Source organism: Pogoniulus pusillus, chromosome Z (assembly GCF_015220805.1).
Source record: "Pogoniulus pusillus isolate bPogPus1 chromosome Z, bPogPus1.pri, whole genome shotgun sequence".
Lineage (NCBI taxonomy): Eukaryota > Metazoa > Chordata > Aves > Piciformes > Lybiidae > Pogoniulus > Pogoniulus pusillus.
In genome coordinates this window covers 32,437,245-32,460,989 of record NC_087309.1, presented here as the reverse complement: position 1 = coordinate 32,460,989, position 23,745 = coordinate 32,437,245, and the positions used below count along the sequence as shown (strand labels likewise).

At 37.6% G+C, this 23,745-nt stretch overlaps 1 protein-coding gene across 2 annotated transcripts in view; it reads right to left on the bottom strand.

The window, feature by feature from the left end:
• The window catches only part of VCAN (versican), a 120,082-nt gene that overhangs the window by 28,301 nt on the left and 68,036 nt on the right, over positions 1–23,745 (bottom strand). The window contains exons 8-10 of one of the 2 annotated variants that reach the window (XM_064176663.1): positions 9,916–15,396; positions 7,451–7,564; positions 5,861–5,974 (exon numbers count right to left, since the gene is read on the bottom strand). In XM_064176663.1, coding sequence (XP_064032733.1) covers positions 5,861–5,974; positions 7,451–7,564; positions 9,916–15,396 — 5,709 coding nt within the window. The remainder of the gene's footprint in view (positions 1–5,860; positions 5,975–7,450; positions 7,565–9,915; positions 15,397–23,745) is intronic. The other variant, XM_064176664.1, reaches the window with a different exon arrangement.

Below are 23,745 nucleotides of genomic sequence, written 5' to 3'. Positions count from 1 at the left end.
CTGTAAACAGAATAGATGGCAAAAAACAACAAAGCTCCTGTTCCAAGTTTGCTTCTTCACCAATACTACAGGAATGAATCACAGACAATAAGGTAGGCCTAAGAAATACAATGGTTGAATGTGTTTGAGATTTGCTTGATGATGACAAAAACTTGCCACTGAGAGAGTTTTAGGGAGGAATGGAAGAAACAATAGGGAAATCTCAGGCTGGTTTGAGTTATGGCAGATGAAATCACACCAAAAATGCACAAGATTAGAGCTCCTTCCAACTGCAGCCGATTCCAGCTATCTAAGCACATGATGACTTACCCTGAAGGGCCTCAGTCACAGGATGCTGAAGAAAAGAAACACAACATTTGACCTTCCCCAGCCACCCAACAGGAATTTGCCACTTTCCATCAAATTTTATCAGTTCTCAAACAAAACTGTTTTTGGAAGCAACAGTCTGGCCTTCCCAGAGCTATATATACATTTGGGCTATTAAACTGGATTTCTTACTTCCAGGAAGTCAATATGGTCAATAGTCAATAACATGCTTTGGCTGAAGGGGCTCTTTTTGCATTAGTACGGAAGAAATCCAATTATCACAGAGGATACCAGCAACATCTGACTGCAAATTGTTTAGCTGTAATACTTCTTGGATTTGAATAGCTACCACCTGAAAGACAGCTGGGAGTTGTGTTTTTTTTTTTTCATATCATAAGACTGTTTCTTAGTTCACATCAAGAAGAGATCATTCAGACCCTGAAGCATCAAAGCATCTATTTTTTTTCCTTAGCTTTTAAATCTTCCAAGAAAAAAAACCAAACTTTTCATACATATAAATGGGTTTCAGAGTGCAAACATTATCACTGTGGAAGCTTAGCAGTATCTCTCTGACAATTCTTGACAACACTAAGTGACACAGCAGCCACTGTCTTAGGAATCTGGCATCAAAACATGAGAGAATGTACACTGATTTTCCCCTTTCTGTTTTCAAAGCATTGTATAAAACTGCTTGTGCCTTGAGTAATCTCAGCTATGAAAATGGAATGTAATCTATACTACCAACTTTTTAGGTTTTTGGTCTTTTCTTTCTTTGCATTCCATATGATGTGCAGGCTGCAGACACAGCTTTAATTTCTGTCATCAAGGTCACTTTAAATTTTAGTCTGCCCTTGGCTTTCTAGAATGCTTGCTTAAGCACACAATGTTGATTAACAGGGCTGTGTCATTTGTGAAGGCACTTAAGATTTTATTATTCATCTTGTTCAGGGACTCTCTTGTCCCACAGGAAAGAAGTCAGATAATAGCACGCACATTGCATGCTGAGAAAATCATGGCCAGAGAGCATTTCCAGGCTGTTGTAAGCAAGCCTCTGCTAGGGATGAAGTGCATGATTCAAGAGAAAATCTGCTGAAGGGCAGGCACATGGAGGAGGCAAAGACACTTGAAAACACAGAACCTAATAGACTAAGTTCAATGAATAAGAAATAATGGCCTGAGCATGAAACACAACATAATAAAATTTCTTAAGGCAGAGGCTACCTAACATAGGTACTCTTAGTTGAAATGCAATGCAGTCCAGGTACAACTCCTCTCTCCTACTCAAAATGGCATCTTGTTTTGCAAAATGCAAAAGCTGAATAATTTCTTCTACAGAAAGAGATAAGGCTGATGGATATAAAATAAACAAGATTTTCGGAAGGGAAGAGGGGAGTTTGGGAGATCTTTTGTTTTGGAGTTTGTTTGTTTGGGGTTTTTAAATTTATTCTTGAGAGAAGCACATGAGACAAGGAGAAAAAATAATGGAAAAAAGCAGAGTCAGAAGGCTAGAGGGTAAAAAATGTAAACCAGGAAAGTAAAAATGTGGGGAAATATTTCACGTCTGCACTGTGTTGTCCTGATTGAATGTATCTTACCACATTAACAAAGCTGAAAGGGTGACACAAAGGTAAAGGCTCCATACAGGTATATGTTTTTTCGTGCCTTTACTGAAACAGTAAAGTCTAATTGCAGGTGGCTGTAAATTTTCTGACCTGACCACCTGTGACCAAAGTAGGTGCAAGCACTTACTGAGTACAATACTACACCTTCATTGTGTACTTATCCCAGGAGGTAATCACAGCTTTCTGTAACCTTATTCCAGCTCGTGATGGAAACACTGTTTGCTATATTTATGGTGTTTTAAAAGTTCTCTGACTAGTTTTAAAATTTATGACAATTTATAGGCTTTTTCAATAATGTGTGTAACGAGTTACTTACATAGCTTCTGTTCTCTGTAACTGCAATTGTATGTGCATAACACCTCTAAACATTGCATTTAAAAAAAAAAGGTTCTCTGTAGGTTTGGTATATAGACAGTTATTGCTTTTCAACAGCTGCAATAAGCTGTTGACAATAAGTCCCTTGTCCTCAAAGAAATTCCTTAAGAGGTTTAAGGAAAATAAAGATTGAAACACAGGTACTATAACCTAATGAAGAGTCTAACTCAGCTGTGAATTTTATCTGTAACCATCTGCCTTTATCTGATGAACTATGCCTGAGGCCCACTAGCCCACACATATTGAGAAAAAAACATTTCTCTGGTAAATATTCTCATCTGAAAAACATCAATTAGAGACCATCTGTTTTTGGAAAGTATCTTTGCACTGAGCCCTTCTTAAATACTTCCATCCCAAGCTACCAAGCCCTGGGAATGAAGGGAGTAAATTGAGACTGGAATAATCACAGATAATTTGAACAATGAACTTGGGTTATTAAAAAAAGTATTGTTCCTGAGATGATGACTACAAAACCCAAGAGAATAGCTGGTTCTATTATCCCTAGAAGGCAGGTCCATGCACGCAGCTGCATTTGTTAAACAGAGTAGCCTAGGTGTGCTGCAGTAAAGACAATCTTTAAAATACAAACACCATTCCTTGAAAGCAGGTAGACACCAGTTAGTATAGCAAAAGGAGAAAAAGAAAATGATGGTCTAGCCAGACATGGAAGGAAGAGGAAACAATAATTCCTGAATTGATGTTCAAATTGGAAGTCACTATGATTTTACTGTTTCCCATGTAATTATTTGAGAGGCAAAGCAGTCCTCACCACAAATACAGATGGCCAGATAACACTGCAAAGACTATAGGCTTTCATACATATTACTGCACAACTGGTTCTGCCAACTGCTATGAGAAAAGTATCAAACAACTCTTCTCTCCCCTTTTCCCACTCATAGTGCTTGCAAAGCAAGTCTTGAGATAAAAAATTGGAAGGACCTGATCTCTGTGCTCATTTATCTGGACACCAAGAGGGCACCATAAGGGCTTTTCACAAGGAATGGCAATCAAAATACTCATGGCTTTCAAGAGTATAACTCGCATAAAGATGTATGGTATCCCACAATCAACCTTTGAAAAAAACCCAACAAAACAAAGGCAAAAAATCCTCCCCAAAAAACAGAAAAAAAAAGGGTTTGGAATATTTCTGAGATATTGGGATATTTTTAAAAGTAATGTTCAAATGTCATCAAGTGGCATGCTGAATATTCATCTGTACTTTGAAAAGATACATGTGGTGAGCAGAAGAGGGCCTCAAGTAACAGAGGTAGTCCACTCACTTTTAATCTAGTCTGAACCAGAAGTGATGCTGGCTTACTGAGCTACCTATCTAGTTTTAAAAGGAAACAGCTGCTCTATTTCTAACATCAGAAAATTTTAGCTCCCTTCAGAAAGACGTTCCTGGGCTCAGATACTCTGCTGAACTGTTTCCATCTGGCAAGAAAATGTTTGTCAGAGAGTTAGTTCCACCTCCTTGAATCTCACAATCAATTTCCCTCACTCTAGGTCAGATCCCCCTGAAGGCTTCCCTGAATTCTATCACCTGCTGGACATCCCTGCTGTGCAGCTGCACTGCCCTCTGTTCACATCCCCTCCTAACACTGACACAAGCACACTACATCAGATGAAAATCAGCTGAAGTCTAGAAAAGTCTCACAAGGACACTTGAGTGAAATTATGAGCTCTATGTTTTTTTTCTAAACCAGTCTTGTGGGACTAGGATGTAGTGGAGTTTGAATTTCACTTCCAGAGGTAATGTGCTCTTGCTGCTCCGATTTTCTTCCATGGCATATGGAACATTGAGGATTGTGCCTGAGAAAGCCCTTCAGTTCAACTCTTTTGGAAATTTTCTAAAATGAAGAGCATTACTGGAGGGGGGTGGGGAAAGAAGAGTAAGGAAATATAATTTTGGTATGCTCAACTTCACCTTTCCTGTTGCACTAAGGTGTGTTTTCTGTTGTTCTGGCTGGTCTTTAAATCTAGCAAGGTCAGGACTGGTGCCTTCAAATAATAACTGCTTGCCAGACAGCCATGTGTGAATTGCCAACATGGTTTTATTTTGTCTGGTGCAGTGGAAATTTGGCACTAAATACTTTTCCCATGTCCCAGACCACTGCAGGACTTTAAGTGGAGGAAATTTAAATTCCAAAGCTGAGTAAGCAGGGCTCTGGTTCTGATTGACAAACTAGGAAATGTTCCCATTAACCACCTAAAATACTCTCTCAGGTTGGTCATAAAAAGCAGCTCAAAGTTATCGTGGTTCTCCAGAGCCACTCACTCTTATGAATTTACTGGAACAAGCCAGTGAGAGCATCTATTTCTTTTGTTATGAAAACACTGTCAACTTGCTACTTTGAAGAACGGATTCAGAAAATCCTTTCTAATTACAAGGTTAGCCAGACTGCTGAAAAAGTCGAACAGCGAAAAGTTCTGGACCTGGTCAGCTTTGTGAATTTTCTTTATAGGTTAAGCTGGAAGAGTTTGCAAACTGTTTCTCACAGAGGAAGAGAAACAAACATGAAAATACACATAAATTACCAAATCCAAAGGTCTAGTTCATTCACAAGCAACCAAAACCATCCAGCTGCAGGGGTGGAGGGGAAATCTATTTCATAAGCTTTAAAAAGTGCAACTTAAGATACCTTTTATTTTTCCTGTGGAAAGATCTTCATTAACTTTACTGGCAGAACTGGTTTTCCTCCCCTATTCCTTCTCCTTCTTGAACATATTGAGTAAGCATCTTGCACTGTAAATATTTCTTGTAAATACAGTGGGATTCCTTGCAGGCAATGTTGTAACTATTATGGGAACTTGGATGTTTAACCTATTTCAGATGTCCCATTTAGTAAGTCTTTTACAATTTCTTTTTAATTGTGATCTTGATCTTACTCTTCCATAAATTATCATAGAACAAATCAATTTGAAAATTCTGGGATGAAGCTGTCAAGCTTGTGGTCCTCAGTAAATTGATATACAATCTGGCATATTCAGAAAACTATTCCTGTTTTCCAGTGACCCTTGCTAGAAGTAATATGTTCTGATGTGTCTTTCACACCATATAAATATTTTTTTAAGACAGAAGCTCATTCTGCTCCAAGTCGTTATCCCATAAACATCACTACGGTAATGAGAAAAGCTTGTTATGTGTCATCCCACTAGTTTACAAGCCAATATAAAGAGGCTGTGCTTGCCTTGGGGCCACCTGAAAACCTTATGGTTGTTGTTATTTTGACACAGAAGTAGCCCAATATATCTGTTTATATTCAGTACAGCAGCAGTGTGACTTCCAGCCAAGGTAGCATGTAGACAGAATTTGCTCTCATACGTCTGCACAAGCTGGCTCAGATGTAACCTTAAACAAAAAGTCTGGGGCCACAAATCACGAGAGTCTAACAAATCCAGAAGGTATGAGACCTTCTCATCACTAGTGATTTCCCATAGATTTTGACAGTTTATTCCATCCTTTTCTCTCTGGGAGGCTTTGCTTAGTTACACCAGAAGGGTGTTGAATGGAAATAAATTCCTTTGATCACCTTATATTAAAGAATATACTTTACCTTGTTCACACAGAGCACCTACATAGCTTGGCAGACACAAACAAATAAAAGTATTGGGGCCATCTATACATGTGGCTCCATTCCGACATGGGTTCGACTGGCATTCATCAATATCTGCAACATAAAGATAAAAGTGTTTTTATAATCCACCCACCTCCTAGAAGGAAAATGTTCTTCAGACTTAGTCATACTTATTACTAGAACCAGTTCATCCCAGAAGAATGAAGTATTGCCAAAATTCCCAGTGACTGGTTCATTTGCATGATAACTGATTCCACTATGCACAACCTTCCACTCTTTTTATCAACAAAGAAACAGTTTCCTCAGGAAATGTGACAATGCTGAGCCACAATTTTATATCTTGCACTCATTTAATGTGTAAAACTGTGACTTTCTGTTTTTTGTGTAGCTGAGAAAGAATTGAGATTGTGCAGTGTATGGTATTTTCCCGTACTGATGGAAAATTTGATTTGAGTGTGTGATCATGGACCAAAAAAAAAAAAATCAAATCTCTTGACAAATTTAAAATAATGGAAATCTTATCACATAATATCAAATGTCTTTCTAATTTGAGTCTCCAAAACAACACACTCTGCTATCATAATTGGTTTGATTTCCAGTTTCTTCCTTGTCTAATCCTACTGAGATAAGGACAAAACATCATAAAGAAAATTTCACAAAATAACCAGACAGATAGTACTTTCATAGTAATGCACAGGTTCACTGATGGGCCTATGGCTCTAGAGCAAATAAGTAACATTTCTCTCTCCCGACCTTCTGATATACCTTTTCTTCGCCCTTTAAATTGGATCATTAGTTTGTCTTATGTTATTAGTTTTGTCCATGTATTTGCATGGGTTATAAGCTAGTATATCACGTTATTAAGACCATATGGTGTTTTCTAAAGAGTGCTATTTCTCTGAAACAATTACAACTCAAAGTTCAGTGCAGATTTTGCAAGTATCTTAGTCCATAACCGAACTTATTTCTTTATGGTGACTGGACACGGAGTGTCCCATTCCAAGGCAGTTAGAGTTCTAAAAATGGTCATATAACACTTTTATAATGTAAAAGGAAAAAATAAAAAAGAAAATCAGTATTTCTGGCCTCTGTTTTGTAACCAGAGGATGAAATACCCCTTGACAAACAAGAATATTTAAGATGCCACATTTAAAACTTGATTTCTACCAGCTACGATCCACTAGGCAACTAGCGAACTCACCATTATGTGGTAGGATTGTAGAGAAAAACACTGGCTAATTAATTTTTTTTAATCACATACTGTCTTGAGAATTACCCAAAATATTCATTTTTTAAAAAATGTGTTTATGAATTTAATGTTATGAATTCTAGGTCATCACACAGTTGATTTACAATTCCCTTTCTTTTGCTGCATACATGTCTGTGCACTTAATGGTGAGAAAGAACAGCAGTAAGTGAATCTCCTTCATTTCATTGTTATCTTCTTAATTAAGGCCTCAATATAGAATTTCTCAAATGCCCATGTCTTCAAAACACATCAGTTCTACAGATCTCTCATATAAAAACTTTGTACTTGAATTGATGACTATCTGGATGCCATCAGCTTACCTAATTCACACTGCTCACCGCTGAAACCTGGCAAACACGTACAGATGTAAAATGAGCCACGTGGGTAGCAGGTACCACCATTAACGCAGGGATTGCTTTTGCAAGGATCTTGGCCTGTCAAACAAGTAGGGGGGAGGAGAAAAGAAAACTGACTCTTTACTTTCAAGAAATTGGTGTCTTCTATTTCTTTTTTGGGTTTTTTTTTAAGAAGAAACTTTTCTTCAGTTCTGCAGTGTAGTTGCAGGACTTACCATAGGTGCAGAAACTCTATTAACATGATGGAGTACTAAGAACATGATAGTTTTGTAAAATACTAAATCCTATTTTTGGACATCACTATTTTCATCTAACAACAACAACACTGCATTTACTGTGAACCACTATAAATATTTTTCACAATTATGCTGCTTTTCATAGCAATTGGTATTATATTTAGCGTCATGAAATTCTGATGAGGATTTAGTTTGCATGACATGACAATTAATTATAGCTGGAAACAGTTAAGCATGTGCAAAATGAATGGAAAATGTTTTTCTTTTTGAAAAGAGTTAGTTCATGTAGAATGTCTGGGTACACAGAACATACTGGCTGGCTGTTTCACTTTGCTATATTCAATCAATGTCCAATAAGTCTTATTGCTTTTGAAATGATGTGTTCACACACGCATATTTCACACCTGTCTTTCTAAAGAACACATTTCAAAAATACAGATAAAAGTAATGAATGTATTCATAACTGAACTCAGCATTAAGATAAAAGCTTACCTGCTGTGAAATCCTCAGTTGTTATTGGAGTTATTATTTAAATAGCTTTTCCTTGCAGAGATTTATGCCTTCAAGTGATGTTTATTTCAAGTGAGTTTGGATACCTAGGTATCTGCACTTGATTTAATGCCTAGAAGCAGTCATTTACACAAACAAGTATGCACTAGATAACGACTGCTAAGTATCAGCTTCTCAGCAATAGAGGAAAATCAGGAAGACAGTCCGTCTGCGATACATGAAGAAAGCCCTGGCTTTGAAAACTTACAGAATGGCTAAGAGAGTTCTGTAACCTAAATTAATTCAGAGACATGAGAAAAGTTTAGATTTTTGGTGACATTTCCCCAAAACAATCTGACTAATGTCTATGAGATAAAAGCATTTACTTTACCCTTGCAAGTTAGACATTCAGAGAAAGTCTTCTTAAAGTACCAAGTTCCCTATCTAGTCACTGGAAAGCAGAAAGTTCAGCTGAATGCCTCCAGAAGAAAATCCCACCTACGTAAGTTTGGGATTGTAATTAAATTTGCAGTATTTCACTTTGAAGGTTTAGAAAAGAATCTATGTCAATAAAATACGGTGCTTGTTTTAGCACTGCTTTGTTAGAAGTCCCAAATATAGACTCTGTAGTAAGCTGCCCAGAGAGGTTATGGATGTCACCTCCCTGGGGGTGTTCCAACTCTAGGTTGGATGAGGCCTTGAACAGCCGAGTCTAGTTGTGAGATGGCCCTGCCCAGAGCAGAGATATTGGAGCAGATGATCTCTAAGGCCCCTTCCAACCTAAGCCGTTCTATGGATGTGTGTTTACTATCTTTTTTGTCCTCCTGTGGATTGGATATTTTCCAACAATAAATGTTTTCAAATTGACAGCAGCTTGGATTATTAGAAAATAATAGAACACTCTATAAAATAATAGAACACTCTATAAAATTAAGCCAGACTGTTTCTTTTCTCAGCTATATCTAGATAAAATATGAATTGAAATGATGCAACTCATACTGACCCTACCTGTATCATCTTTGTCTTTGGTGAAATGATGCATAATAACCATTATGAAACAAACAAACAAAAGCCCCCACACCAACTGTGGCAAAATACTTCTGAAAAAAACAAAATATCTGTAATTTATAAGAGACAGACACTGTATCAACCATGTTTCAACAGACAGGCTGAAAACGTGAAGTCTCAATTTTCTCTTGTCTGGAAAGCTATCTTGTTTAGGTGAAGAGAAATTAGTATTTGCAGGAAATTCTGATCCTAAAAGGTGTACTATATCTGCTCTCCAAGTCAACCTTCCTTGGATAAACCAGTTGTGTAAGCACTACCATCATGCCAACACATAAAAGGTATCAGACAAAATAATGTGTTGGGAACTGGAAAATTAAATAATTATAGATGGCTTCTCTACCACTATCAATGGTACTTTCCTGTCTTTCAGTACTGGTTGGTCACCTCAGGTCTGATTCCATGCTCCATGATGCAAACACTCAGGAAGCGTTACTCAGCTCGAGTTTTGGTGCTCCCATCTTCCTTCAGTTTGTAGCAAATACAATCATGCTGATTTCAAAGCCCAAGGCACATGAGTTCTGCTGTTTTTTTTTGTTCACACTGTGTTCTGATTGTCATACCTCTTATCAAATTTAAGACACATAATTACAAGTATCACAACAAACATTTATGACAGTGATCATATTTGGAAGTTACCTGGAATCTGCATTGCTGTGCCTTCAACTGAACCCATACTGGTGCCAATCAGGAAATCTGATCCATTAGTGACTTCCGGAAGGGAAAATGATGACGTTACAAGTTCAAGAGTATTTGGTTCCTCTGAGCTTATGGCTGAATGCTCATTTTGATTTTGACTGTTTACAGGAGCAGGGTTGTTTGTTGCAATGTTAGAAGAAATGGTTGTGATCTCCTCTTGACCGAAAAAAGCTGACTGTGTTTCCATGCTTCCATCCAAAGGTTGTGAAGATGAAACTAGCATTGTAACTGCTTCCTGGTCAGGTTTCAATGTTTCAGTTGCAATACTATTGGGTGAATCTGAAGCAGGTGTGGAAAAAAGCCATGTGGTCTCTCTCTCAGTACTTCTGTCATCTTCTTGGGGGGAGTTGTTTACTCTTTCTGAGGAAGCTTCAACTTTTAATGTGCTAACTTTAGGAACATCTGTGCTCCTTCTTTGTCCAAAATTCAGAGAAGCAGTAGGCAAGACTTGCATTGGTGGAAAATCTCCAGAAACAGTAGCTTCCTCCTCAACAGCCAAATCAGTTGGAAAGATTTTTGTCTTCTCTGCCATGTCTGTAACAAGTCTATTAAAGTGAGGAGTACTTTCAGTTGTTCTGCTTTCTGAAACAGGTTGGGGAGAAAATTCCAGGAAAGAAGGTTCTGTTCTGTCAAGAAGGTCTATTGTGAGTGGTTTATACGTTGCTGCAATATCAGAACTCACCTCTTTGAAGGTTCCTTCTGATGAGTGATTGGACATATCAGGAACCATTGATGATGATGTACTTGGAATGATTACCTCAGGATACTCAGATACTCCATTAACTAACTGAACAGTTACTGAGGATTTAGGAGTTTGAAGTACAGAATGAAAGCTTACTGAATCTGCCTCTTCATACTCTGCCGAAGCTGATTTTGTGTTTGCATATACTGTAGGACGATTTTCTTTATTCTTATTAGATGATACAGGTGTCACTTGAGATGTAAGCTGTGCTGTGATAATGCTTGCATCAAATACGTCAGCTGTCAAAGCCTTTTCTGTCTCATTAGTTAAAATTGGTATAAGAGAAGGAACCACAGGCCGCTCATCATCCAGTTCTTCTTGGCCCATTCCAGAAAAGCCAGAGACAGAAAGTCCCTCAGTTTGATCTGCTATTACCTGGTTGTTTGCTGAAGTACTCAGCTCATAGGTGACTTCTGTTGTGCTTGTTATGACATTTATAGGCTCATGAGGCACATGGGGACTTGCTAGCGATGGTACTGTAGGAAGGAAATCACCCAGTTCAGAGAGTTCAGTAGTGATGAGACCTTCTGTCGCAAACGTCATGGAATTCCCTGAACCCGAATACTTGTGATCTGATTTTGGTCCTTGTTCAGCTGTTACTGATTCACCGCTTGGCTGACTAGAAGTAGACAAAGAAGTATTAACATCAGATCCAAGTGTTTTCTCTTTGGTTATGAAAAGTTCAGGTGTTGAATCATATTTCTCTGCTTCAGCTGTCATGATGTCATCACCGCCGTATGTTGAGTGTATGACAGGGTTTGGCATTGTCTGCACACTTATTATATCTTCAGGCATCGATTTTGTGTGATCCATGTCTATAATATTTGTTTTCTCTGGTGGGATTTGAAGTCGGTCTTCAATTAGTGTAATATCACCATAAACAGAAACATTCAGTATAACACTTCTTTTATCATCAATCATGGGAATAATTTTCTCATATATCCCAGTATCACTTGTAAGTTGTTCTGATGTAGTTGTTTGTGGTTGAAAAGACACAATCTCTTTTTCTTCTGTAAAAAGTGATGCTAGTCCCCTGATCACAGTCTGTGATCTATCTGTTGGTGCCTCTGTTGTCATTATTTCAGAATGAACTTCCACAGGAACACCAGATGAAGTACTTAGGTCTACTTTTGACATAGGAGGTATTGACAAATGAGTAAACATGTCAGAAGAGGATGAATCTAAAACACCAGCCCAGCCAGATCCTTCTCCAGAGCTTTCAGGTAACACTCTGCCTGGCATTTTTGTGGTTGCTGTTACAAGTGATTCTTCTGTTTCAGGATTAGGAGGTCCACTCATTGTTACAGAAACAGGAGTTAAGTCATCTTTAATCAGGAAATGTGAAGTTTCATCTTGAGAAACATCTGTGGAAGTAGTTATTGTCATGTCTGTTTCATTTTCTCTCATCCAGTAGTTAGTTTCACTGTTGTGAGGTTCCTCAGTGGCAACAAAATAATGTGTCATCTCTATAATCTTTTTAGTGCTGGAGCTCTTGGAATTATCTTCTGCTAAAGCTGGGGAACTGGTGATCAGTGAGCTAGAGAACTGGTGTGTTTTTGACAGCAGCTCAGTTACAGCACTTGTAACTTCTTCATTAGCTTCAGCGTTTGATTCTGTGCTTCCTCTTACAAAGTCCTGAGTCTTGTCAGTTGAAAGTTTGGGTCTCATATTTGCAGGAAGAGAAGTTTGAGGACTTGAAGTGCTCATGATTTCTTTCACAGCCAATGGCACTACAGAAGAAATAACAGTGAGGTAATCTCCTGATCCTTGTCCTGAAAATATTGGATCCTCAATAAGGTCATGATTTGTTAGCTTTTCTTCTTTAGGTGTCAGGGTAGATCTTGGAACATCTTTTGTAGGAAAAATACTTTGTAGCAACTCCTCCTTTTGCTCTGTATTTGTAACTGGAGAGCTCATGTATTTCCTTTCAATCTTTACAGGCTCAGTTACTTTGTCATCATTAAACGGTAGAACTATTTTTTTAACAGACTGAGTTTCTAATTCCTTTTCTTCTGAATATGGACTGACAGTTGGAACATTTAAAACCCCAAAATGTTCATGGTAGCCTTGTGTGCTTTTAAAGAATGGGTCTGCTGTTGTTTCTTCAGAAAAGTCTATAGGTTTGGGTGAAATGTCTCCATCTTCCCCAGAATGCATATCTTCAATGAAAGGAATGTTCGTGGAAAAATCTGTTGCTGTCAGTTCATCACTTGTTTTCTCTCCCATTCTTATGTCAGCTATAGCTCCCATTGTGGTTAACTCATGTTCAGTATTTGTTATTATTTCATCAGTTTCAGTAGTGAAGGCACTGTCCGTAGATGGTGTGCTAACTATGTTCTTGTCATACTTCTCATTTGTTTCTTGCTTCCCAGTGGGGAGAACTGATGTTTTTGCAAATGATTCAATGTGTATGTCTGCTTCTCCAGATCCCTGATCAGTAAATGAAAAATGATTTTCAAGTATTTCTTCAGTAGGTCCATTAGACATCAGTTTTGTGGTGCTGCTGTCATCTTTGAACTCTTCTCCAGAACCTTGCTCAGCCACCAAAATCTTGCCTAATGAGACAGTCGAAGAACTAACTTTCGCGGTTTTGCTTTCTGTAGAGTCAGCTACTGCTTTTATACTGCCAGTACCACGTGTGAACACGATGTCATGAGGGCTATTACTAACCACTGGTTCTAGAGATGATGTCACCTGAAATGTTACTTCAGTTTTCATTCCTGGTGCAACATGAGATATAATCTCTGTTTTAGAATTTACTTCAGATGGAGCTGTGTAAATTGGTTCTGTTTCCTGCTTTTGTTGCCCTGGTTTTACTGTACTAAACACATCCCGGGACATCTGATGTGTCACTTCAGAATTCTTTGTCAAGCCATCTGACCCAGTACTTGAAACTGATATTGCTGATTCATCTGTTCTTGCATGGTCCCCATATTCTGTTGTTGCATTTCCCAGTGAAGCACCATCTATGCTATAATACTCGCTTTCAAGCTTTTCTGTTTGTGTTTCAGTGACAAGCTTTAATGGAACTGAAGTTAAAGTAGTAGATTCAATCACAACATCTGTGTCTCCAGAACCTGGATCAGTAAACAAGGAGTCAGTACTTACCACTTTGTTTGTGGGACCCCCTGAAAATATGTCTGCTGATTCTTCTGCTGATCCTTCATTTATAAAAAACTTCTTCTCTCTCAAGAAAGGAACACTGGTGACCTTTTTTATTTCAGAACTTAAGTTGCTTCTTATTAGTTCGGGCCTTCTGAGTTGGGTTGGATCTTGACTTACAGTTTTAACTTCAGTAGTAGTACCTCCAGTTTCACTCAACTCTGAATATCCCTCTGTAGCAGTAGCTGAATTTTCCTGACTTGGATAAATAGCAGTCTGTGTTTCTTTTTCATCATCAATATTCCTTTCAGTCACAAGAGTGCTGGTGACCACTTTTTCCATAATGAACTCAGACACAGAATTGGTGGAAGCAGTTACTACAGAACTTTGATCCAAAACAGAATGAAGTGTGCCTATTCCTCTGGGCAAGGCAGAGGCAGCTCCTGAAACAGTTACAGACATTTCTCTTGGCTGTACTGTGTCAGAGTCTGGAGAAATATCTTGTACTGAATTTGTTTCTGTTACTGCTGTTTCCCTTGTTATGGCTGATATCACAGTGTTGCCCTCCTCTACATCTCCAGAGCCTTCCAGAACTATGAAGGAAGCAGCACTCATCTCAGGCTTTATTGTGTGACCGCTTGTTTCCAGAATAGTTTCAATAGGGGAAGTTGCATGAAGTTTTATTGTTGATTTATAACTATCTCCTAGAGCAGGTGTCATCTTTTCTGGAAGAAGGTCTTTTGCACCCATGCCTACTGTAGCAACATTCAAAACTGCATCCAGAGAAGCTGTTGAAGCAGAACTTTCCACAGCAAATGCATCAGGAGCAGAAGTTACATCAGAGTTTCTTTCATCATCTTCCTTTCTTGACGTTGTCACAATTTCTGAGAAGATAGAGCTGGAAAAATCGGATTCAGTTGAGCCATCTCCAGAAGATTCATTAGGAATGAAAAGCAATAGTTTTTTGTCTTCAGTAGAGCTCTCCTCAGTTCCATGCCATGTTACAGTCTCCTTATTTTTTTGCAGAGACTGCTCATATGAAGAAGTAATAGCTATTGATTTATCTGTTGTGGCAACCTCTGACTCACCACTATAAACAGGTTCTAACATTGCAACATCTGCTGTTGATTGTGTAACATCAAATGCCCCCATTACTTCTCCAGCTTTGCTTGGCTGCATAGTACCAGAAGCTTCAGTTTCAGCTATTATAAATGTGTTTGTTTCATTGATTTGAGAGAAGGTTACATTTTTGGAATGTGCAACACTTTCAATTTGGTCACTTCTTGCTTCCTCAGCTTTTGTGCTTTTAGGTGCACTAGTAACCTGCTGCTTTCCATTGATGAACTGCAAAGCTGGAGGAGTCGTAACATCAGTAGTATTTTCACAATCTTCCTCTTCTTCAAACTCTAGAAAGTTTGGAAAGAAAGGATCCAATATTATATATTCAGATGAATCCTGCACAGAGTCTGAAGTACAGGGTTCAGTCTGAGTTGATTCTGCATCAATCTGGGGTTCATCTATTGCATGAGGAAGCACATGGCGACTGAACAGATCCAAAAATTCATTCACCGGATGATCTGAAAGAAAAAGAGAGCTTTTCATAATCCTAAGTGACGGCAATGGTTCTGCATTACAGTAGACATATGAAGTACAAGCAATCCATCAGAGAAAACAAAACAAAAACACCCAACCAACCAACCAACGGAAATTCAAAACGGAACATAGTGAATTCAGTGTGTTCTTCTATTGACACACTGCTGCCATAGTGCTTTACTTTCTAGTTGAAGCCTTTGTGTGTAGGAAACATGCTGACTGTGTACGTACTGTCAACTGCTGTGCCTGTTAGGCTCAAACCCACACTTGAGCTACCATATCCTCCTTGTACAACAGAGATGGGCAGAATGAGAACAATTTTTAGACTAAAAGATCCTGCTCTGACTGTGTGGTAACTGCTTCCATGGATTTGAGACAATAGCTAGCCTTTGCCAAAAAAAACAAAAACAAAACCAAAAAAAACTTAGATAAAGCTAAGCAAAGTCTAAAATAAAATAGGACATATGGAATATGCTCCTGCAACTCGATTTATTCTCAGTATAGAGTAAATAAAATGACTAAGAACACCATTAAAACTTACATCACTTGCATCCCAGGTCAGTAAATAGTCTCACTTTACAAAGTTGTGGCTGACATTGCAAAACATTTTGAAGTAAATAAGAAAAATTATCCCAGATCAAAAAAAATCAGTCACCAGTCAAAGGGTACAATGAGTTACTTCTCCTTTCTTCTTCTTGCTAATCACTTTGAATTACTTACACACTACCACAGGCCAAAAAATTAGAATTTTTTTCTATGTAGCCAAGTAGATGTAAAAGTGGAAATTCTGAGCAGACAAGATTTTCACTTCAGAGATCCTTATGAATTACTCTAAGATTTATGATCCCAAATTCCAATGTGCCCTCTCAGCACAAATATTATTTCCTGTGCTCTGTGTCATTAGATCCCACCCTCATTAAGGAATAAATAAATAGATAATAATACAGTCTCAGATTCAGAGGGGGAAAGTAGCTGAATTTCAGACTTGGATGGCTGACATAAAAGTAATTTTTCCTCATTAAATCTACTTATGAGATGTAACAAAAAATAAAAATCTGACATGTAAAAAATTAGTTTGAAGTAATTCTCCTACATCACCTAACCTCTAGGACTTATAAGCCTTCATAGATTAATCAGGTGATCATTCTGGAAAAGTGTGCATTAAATCACATTAAACTGATGAAGAGCCCTGTGAAAGGTTTGCAATTCTCTGTCTAGGGGTGTATTGTTTGTGCAGATTGACTTCAGTGTGGGTCTGGAAAAGGTCATTGCAACTCTGTTGAGAATTAATGTTCTAGCATCTCATTCTGTTGTTTACAGCTAAACTCACAAAGTGTTACTGAAACTTCACTCTTCTAAAACTCTGGCTGAAAAGTAAATGAGAACGTTAGGCCTCTTTTGCAAAGAACACTTAATAAGGTGCCCTGAATAAAAGGCTTTGATCTAATCATCAAACAGCTTGGTAAAAAAATTAGGTCCTTGACAGACTTACAGAGAATAAATCACCTTTAGCATTGTGTATTTCCACTAAAATATTCAGTTTGTACAGCACTAAGCTTAGCATTCCCAGTGTAATGAAAAAAAAGCAAGTATATTTTTAGCCTTGTTTCTGCCTGGCTATTCTGTATTGCCCCTATAAAGCTTGGTGTTTACTTTGTGCTATGACAGCTCTATTAGATGTCTACAGAATCACAACTCTTCCCTCTCAGACACGCTTGGTGGGAACTGATCTTCTGCAGCCATTTATTCTAGCCCTCATATTTGCCTTTCAAATTTTGTTCAAGAACAAAGACAATTATTTAGTTATTTATCCAAGACTTGCAATATGATGTGGAGAAATGTGTCTAGTAGCACCACTTTCAGATTCTAGAAGCAGCAGTTCTAGTCATATTGAGGTATTATATCTTGATAGAAATAGAGGCTCTAATCAGCACAGAATTGCACACTTGCTTTTCAACACTGTGAAAGATAAAAAACATGTAGATTCAATAGCTGAAAGGATAATGGCAAGTCCAAGATACTGGGAAGTTTTGAGAGTTTCTGACTCTCAGTAAATCCGCTATAAAATAACTGCACCCACATACAGAATCAGAGTTACATACATAAATGTACACAGGCAAGCGACAACTCAGGAAGGAATACACATAAATAATCTGGTGTATAGCTAGACTAATATGACACTAAGATTAATTATTGTTTCATATACAGCTGTTAGGATTGTGTGCATGAAGCACGTAGCATATTTTTGCACAGAACTATATATTAAAATAAATTCTAAAAGCTGGATGGGCCTGGATAGGCTGTAATTTGTAGGAGGGTACTGTGGCTAACAAGTTCTGACCAGTGTATTATTTTTGTAGCAGTGCACACCTGGGAGTCCCTCGAATTGCTAGTTCATGCTAAATCATTTATGGTAGGTAATAAATTTAATGAACAACATCTGTTCCAAATTCACCTAGAAGACATATACAAATTCTTACATAGGCAAAGATCTCTATCAGAATGTACTTTTACTTTGTTAGCTTTTTCAAGATCTCACACGCCACAAAGTTCCACACGAAAGAACCTTAGCTAAAGGTATAATATCCACATAACAAGCTTTCAGAAGGCTCTTACATTAAATACAAAGTGATTTTGTTTAGGACTTTTTTCCAAGAAAGAAAGAAATAACCCATTTTTTGATAATAGAATAAAGATTTAAAAAAAAAAAAAAAATAGAGTATCTTCTCCTTTCCAAAGTTTTGATTATTCAGTACAAGTAATCAAGTTGCCAGTGCTTAGGGTTAACTGGTATGGAAAATTCTCCTAAACTTTAGAGATGGATAATAATCTATGTAACCCTATAGCTCATGTGTAGCATATAACCTTGAAGTCTACTCAAGGCAAGGCACTAGGATGAAAACTGAAGTACTACAATAAAATATGAATACAGGAGGGGAAATCTTTATCTGTTGAGCTGATTTGTTAGACTTAGGGTAGACACATGAACACTTAAAAAAGCTTTAAACTGGCTAGATGCAGCTCACATATGTTTCCCCTATTTGTGTTCAAGTCCACATCAAGACAAACAAATCTGAGACTATTGATGAGACTAAATGATGGCTTTAAAAGAAAAGGAATTTGGCTTCTAAATATGTTCATCAATAGCTCACATTATCAGGGCAAACAAGCCAAAAGTAGCACTTATCCAAAGATATTTTTTGCTAATATGACCGCAAGAAAAAGAAGGTAAAAATGAGTAGCTAAAATCAAGGGCTGTCTGTCAAGACTGCCAATCCAAACAAGTCCTAAAGAAGATTTAGAAGAAAAAGCCTCTTACTGAGGAAAGTGATGAGGTATGCAGTGAAACGGAGATGGAATAGATAGGTGAGTGAATGTATACACTGCCTAGAGTGCTTCTTAATCTATTTAATACGTCTGGATCTTTAAAACTACCAGCATGGAATAAGCATCTCTGTTATCTACAACTGGTCAGATGTTCTGATATCAAGGTCTGGTGTCCAATACCTAAAACCTAGTAGTCAGCACAGCTTAGGCAGGCTGTTAAATGGCAACTCAAGTCAGATGTCTCAAGCTTCATAACAGGTATTGACCAGACCCTTTCTTATTCAAAAAACATTATTCGGAGAAAGTAATTACAGAAAGAGATTATATGAACATCTGTGAAAACCAAAGGACTGAAGACAGAAATGTAGACTGTTCTTTTTCTCATTTTTGCACATTCATAGTCATATAATTTGTTGCAGATTGAAGCTGCTATGAAAAGCATATCCAAATCGATAATCCACTCAGTAAATATGTACACTGTGTTTGATTAAGACTCTCAGAATAACCTAATAGAAGTCCTGATGGGTTTGCAGAGATGACCTATGAAGAGTGAGCCAACTCTCAGATGACTTAAATTCAGTCATCAGGTGTCTCCACTTCATCTGAGAAAAGTTTGGGAGCCCTCAAAGCAGAAAAGGTACAAAATAGTTTATTAAAAACCCTCTGACAGTACAGTGAAGACTGGTATTTGGGCTTGGGATGGCATCTAGCATGAGGAAAGACTTTAACAGCTTTATGTCGTATACTGACTCCCCTCAACCTCAGTTCTGCCAAGGACCAGATTTGCAGTCTGAGTGGATTCAAGCAGTTTTATGACTATGGCTCACTGAAAATTTTCCAGTAAAACAAAGCTCAACCAGTTCCACAGGAATGTATCTGCCTCGTTGAATGTATTTTGATTTAAAAGCATATTGAAGAAGAAAAGAAGCAATCTGAAAAGATAGCTATTTAACAGTTATATAAATAGCTATTTATTTCTAAATAACTATTTTTTAGCATAAAAAATCTTTACTTACTTATAAATAGTTATTTAAACTATTTTAATTTTTGTTGTCATTGTTTCAAAACTTTTGTAGTTAGAGTTCTTTTTTTCTCAATTAAAATATTACATTTAACTTGGAACAGAAAGCTTCTGTTTTACAGAAATAAAGCATTCTGATAACATCTTTGAGGCCATTTTGTTTCCTAGAAAAAGGACTTTTTAAAATGTTCTTTTCATCTAATTTCAAAAGAAATAAGATTTTGAAATAAAGATGTTTCCTGCTGAAGGAAAATTCCAAGTGTCAGCCTTTAGTACATGCAATTCCTCTAACTTGTGCCATCTTGTAATATCATTAACCTACCTAAGCACAGTCAAAGTACAATAGTGCTTCAGGCATACCCCATCTCCTCCATCAGAAAAAGGTGGGAATAGTGCCAAGGAGCTAATGGTGTTAAAGAAACATAGCTACTATTATACACACCTAAATAAAAGACAACAAAGAAACATCCAGAACTAATTAAACTTGATTATTGTAATCCTTCTACCTCACATTAACATGACTAGTATAAGGTTGAGTAAAATCCAGTCTTTGGTTACTATTCAGCCTAAAGAAACAAAAGGATTTATTTAGTTCACTTAAAAAAAGTCCTCAGATGGATATAGCTTTTGATAAGTTTTGTTAACTTTGTCTGTTTCTAGGCATGCCTAAGGACATAGGGCACATTTCAATAGTTTGTTTTGTCGGGGGGGAGGGGGGTGTTGGGTTTGTTTTGTTGTTGTTATTTTATTTCTTTCCTTATTTTACAAAAAAATATGTTTTGTTCTCTCTGTAACAGTCAAAGGAGAAGTTTTAATTTTTATAATTCTCAGCAGCAAAATTAAAACAAAACATATATAATTTGACCTTGCATAAAAATCTCAACTACTGAAGTGAATTTCTTGAAGAAAGTATTTGAAAAGAATTATTTTAGCACAGCTGGCTGGGTAGGAGTTGAAAGTAATTCAAGGTGGGTGGTCAGTCTTGCCTACTCAAATTCACTTATCCAGTCTGCTTTACCTTATTTGGGTGTCTCTGTTTCCATGCAAGATACGGCCCTGTTGAAATCCTGAGTACTAACTGCTGAAGTGTTCCTAATCTGCAACCTATTTACAGCTGCACCATATCCTCAAGCACCATCTCAACACAGTTGTTGTGTATGACCAGAAACACCCATGGACGTGGATGTCACTTATGTGGCATCTGTTTTGCACAGGGATCTCACCTGCATGGCTGTGCTTGCTTAAACGCTCCTGCCAATTTTTTAGTAGACATGATGATGCAAAACCCATGTCAGAAATAAAGGAATCATTAAGCCTTCTGGCAATCCCTGGTGCTTCCTTCAGCCTCACTGCTTCCTGTGTTCACCCCATGGGGCAGCAGTAAACTTCTTAATGAAAAACATTTTGAGTGAAATGTCAAGTTGTTAAAAATGGTAGCCTTGCTGTGACAAGTCTAAGCCTCAGCAAGTGCAGGATATAGATCCCTGGATACTGACTGAATATTTGTCATACAATATTCTAAAGACAGCCATTCCCATTTCCTTTCTACTCTAGTATGGCATTAACAAAACGATACTCCAGCCAGCAGCATCTCCTCCTCAGTAGTCCCTGACATGAGCTTCCTTCCAATGACAACATTTTACTTACTGCCTACAGAGACAATTTTGAAACTCTGCAGGGCTAAACAACCCTAAGCCAAACAACTGGCAAGTAATAAATCATTTTCTCCAGCTGAAATCCTAAACAAAGCAAAAAGTCACACTGTGCAGTCACACAGTCTGGATGAGCTGGTCTGTCTGGATATATATAGAGAGAAAAGTCCAGCTCCACAGGACAACTCAACAGGTCAGATGGCAAACAGAAGAGCTGGCTAGGAAGGAAAGGAACCATTCACCAAAACAACTTCAGCCTTGATCTCATGTGGTGTTTCGTGACTGAGGTGGAAATAGTGACATGTGAATAGATCTTGCCCTTTTCTTACCCACCGCACTGTCACACTTGGCTACAGTTACACCATGTTACATCAGGGTAACCTCAAACGCTTCTGCTATTACACAGGTGGAACAAGGCTGAACCAGTTCTGGCTGTATTCATACAAGAAGACAGTGACCTTTCCCAGAAGAACCAAGAGCAGCTTATCACAGCATTGAGGTTCAGGAGCAAAGTTACATTATATTACAGAGTGTGACATAGAATCAACTTCATTGATTTGAAGTGAGCTAGGATTATTAAAGTTTAGAAGCACAGGAATCATAGAATCAACCAGGTTGGAAGAGACCTCCAAGATCATCCACTCCAACCTAGCACCCAGCCCTATTCAGTCAACTAGACCATGGCGCCAAATCCCCCATCCAGTCTTTTCTTGAACACCTAATGCACAGATGCAGTTCTGAAGGATGCACAGATGCAATTCTGAAGGAGGGAGAGGAGAAGAAGAGGAAGGATTCTCCTTACACAAAATATCTTTCTTCTGAATAACTCAATTCAAAAAAGTAAAGCTATGATGATGGTTATTCCCCCGATCTACCCCACAAGGCTCTTTTGACAGATATCTGTAGAAGTCTATGGTCCTATACTGCCACTCATCAAGGTTTACTGGCCATTTATAACTTGGAATTTTCATGCATAGTTGTCATACCTCATAAACAGATTTTTAATTGAATGTCTACAGTAGTCCACTGGTCATCACATCTGACTAGATGCAGCATTTAGCTGCAGTCTATGGCTCTTCTGGGGTGATATTTAGAGCCATTAATCATGTGACAACATATACTTTATTCTGTCAAGGTAAATATATATATATATATATATATATATATATATATATATATTTTAAGCTTCAGTTTTATTTGTTGAAGGATGATGAAAGCTTTGCTGGGATCAGCTGTAGGGCAAAACACCATTGTTCTAGATTCATCTTCTTATACAAAATGACTTGAATTACAACTGTAGTAGCAGTAACTCAAGTCACTACAGTATCATCATAATACCTTAAAAGAAAATATGTGGTTTAGAATACATAATATGTCACATAGACATTGACATACACAGCACATGGATTTCTGCACATAGATCTCAGTCTTGTTTTTCAAAGTATTGTTCAGAAGACACAGAGTGGGTTCTGTAGTAGCAGTTTTAATGGAGTATTCTTAGCATTGACTTGACTTGGAGATAGAAAAGCTGGAAAAAAATCTCAGATTTAGCTATAAAGGTTAATGAATACGATTGCTTTGGGTATTAAGCATTCAAAGCAGCTAGATTCTCAGTTAAATCAACATAGGGCTATAAAAATCCCTGGATCCTACTGAATCAGATGGAATAACACAAGTGTGAATCTCTTTCAGGTAAAATTTCAGGAAAAGGAGTGCATATCATTTGCTTGAATGCCTGTCAAGAATTAAGTATTAAACAGTATTATGCTACACAATTTCTACATGAATCAACTTTGGGAGTGCCTTTGACCCTTACATTTTCCTGAACTCTTCAGAGACATTTGAGTAGCACACGAAAAAGAAAGAAAGCAGAGCAGAAAAGGAAGCCTGGTGCAGCAAGTACTTTAGGATAAGTTTATAACTGGAGAAGACTTATCTGAAAGGAAGCTGTAAATATTTAACTATTTAACTACTTCTTTGATCAGAGCTGAGAAAATTACATATACTTCATACAGATTGTGAACACAATCATACACATATATGAAAATGAAAAATAGTTTCATTTTTCTTCTAAAAGCAGAACTTTTTCCCATCTAACCTTTGCTTTGCTTTTCTTGGCTAAAATGGAACATTTATTTTGGAAATCTATTTATTTGGTTTTGGAAACACTCAGGTTTTTTTGAAAAAGGTATTTTTATTGGACAATACTTGAGAACAAAAGCTTTCAATCAGATACACCTAAAAATAGATGTCTAGATGTGGTAAACTTTGTGCAGCACTAAAAAAGTGACAGAGAGAGACAGACTTTTGACTAGAAACCTATCAGCACAAAC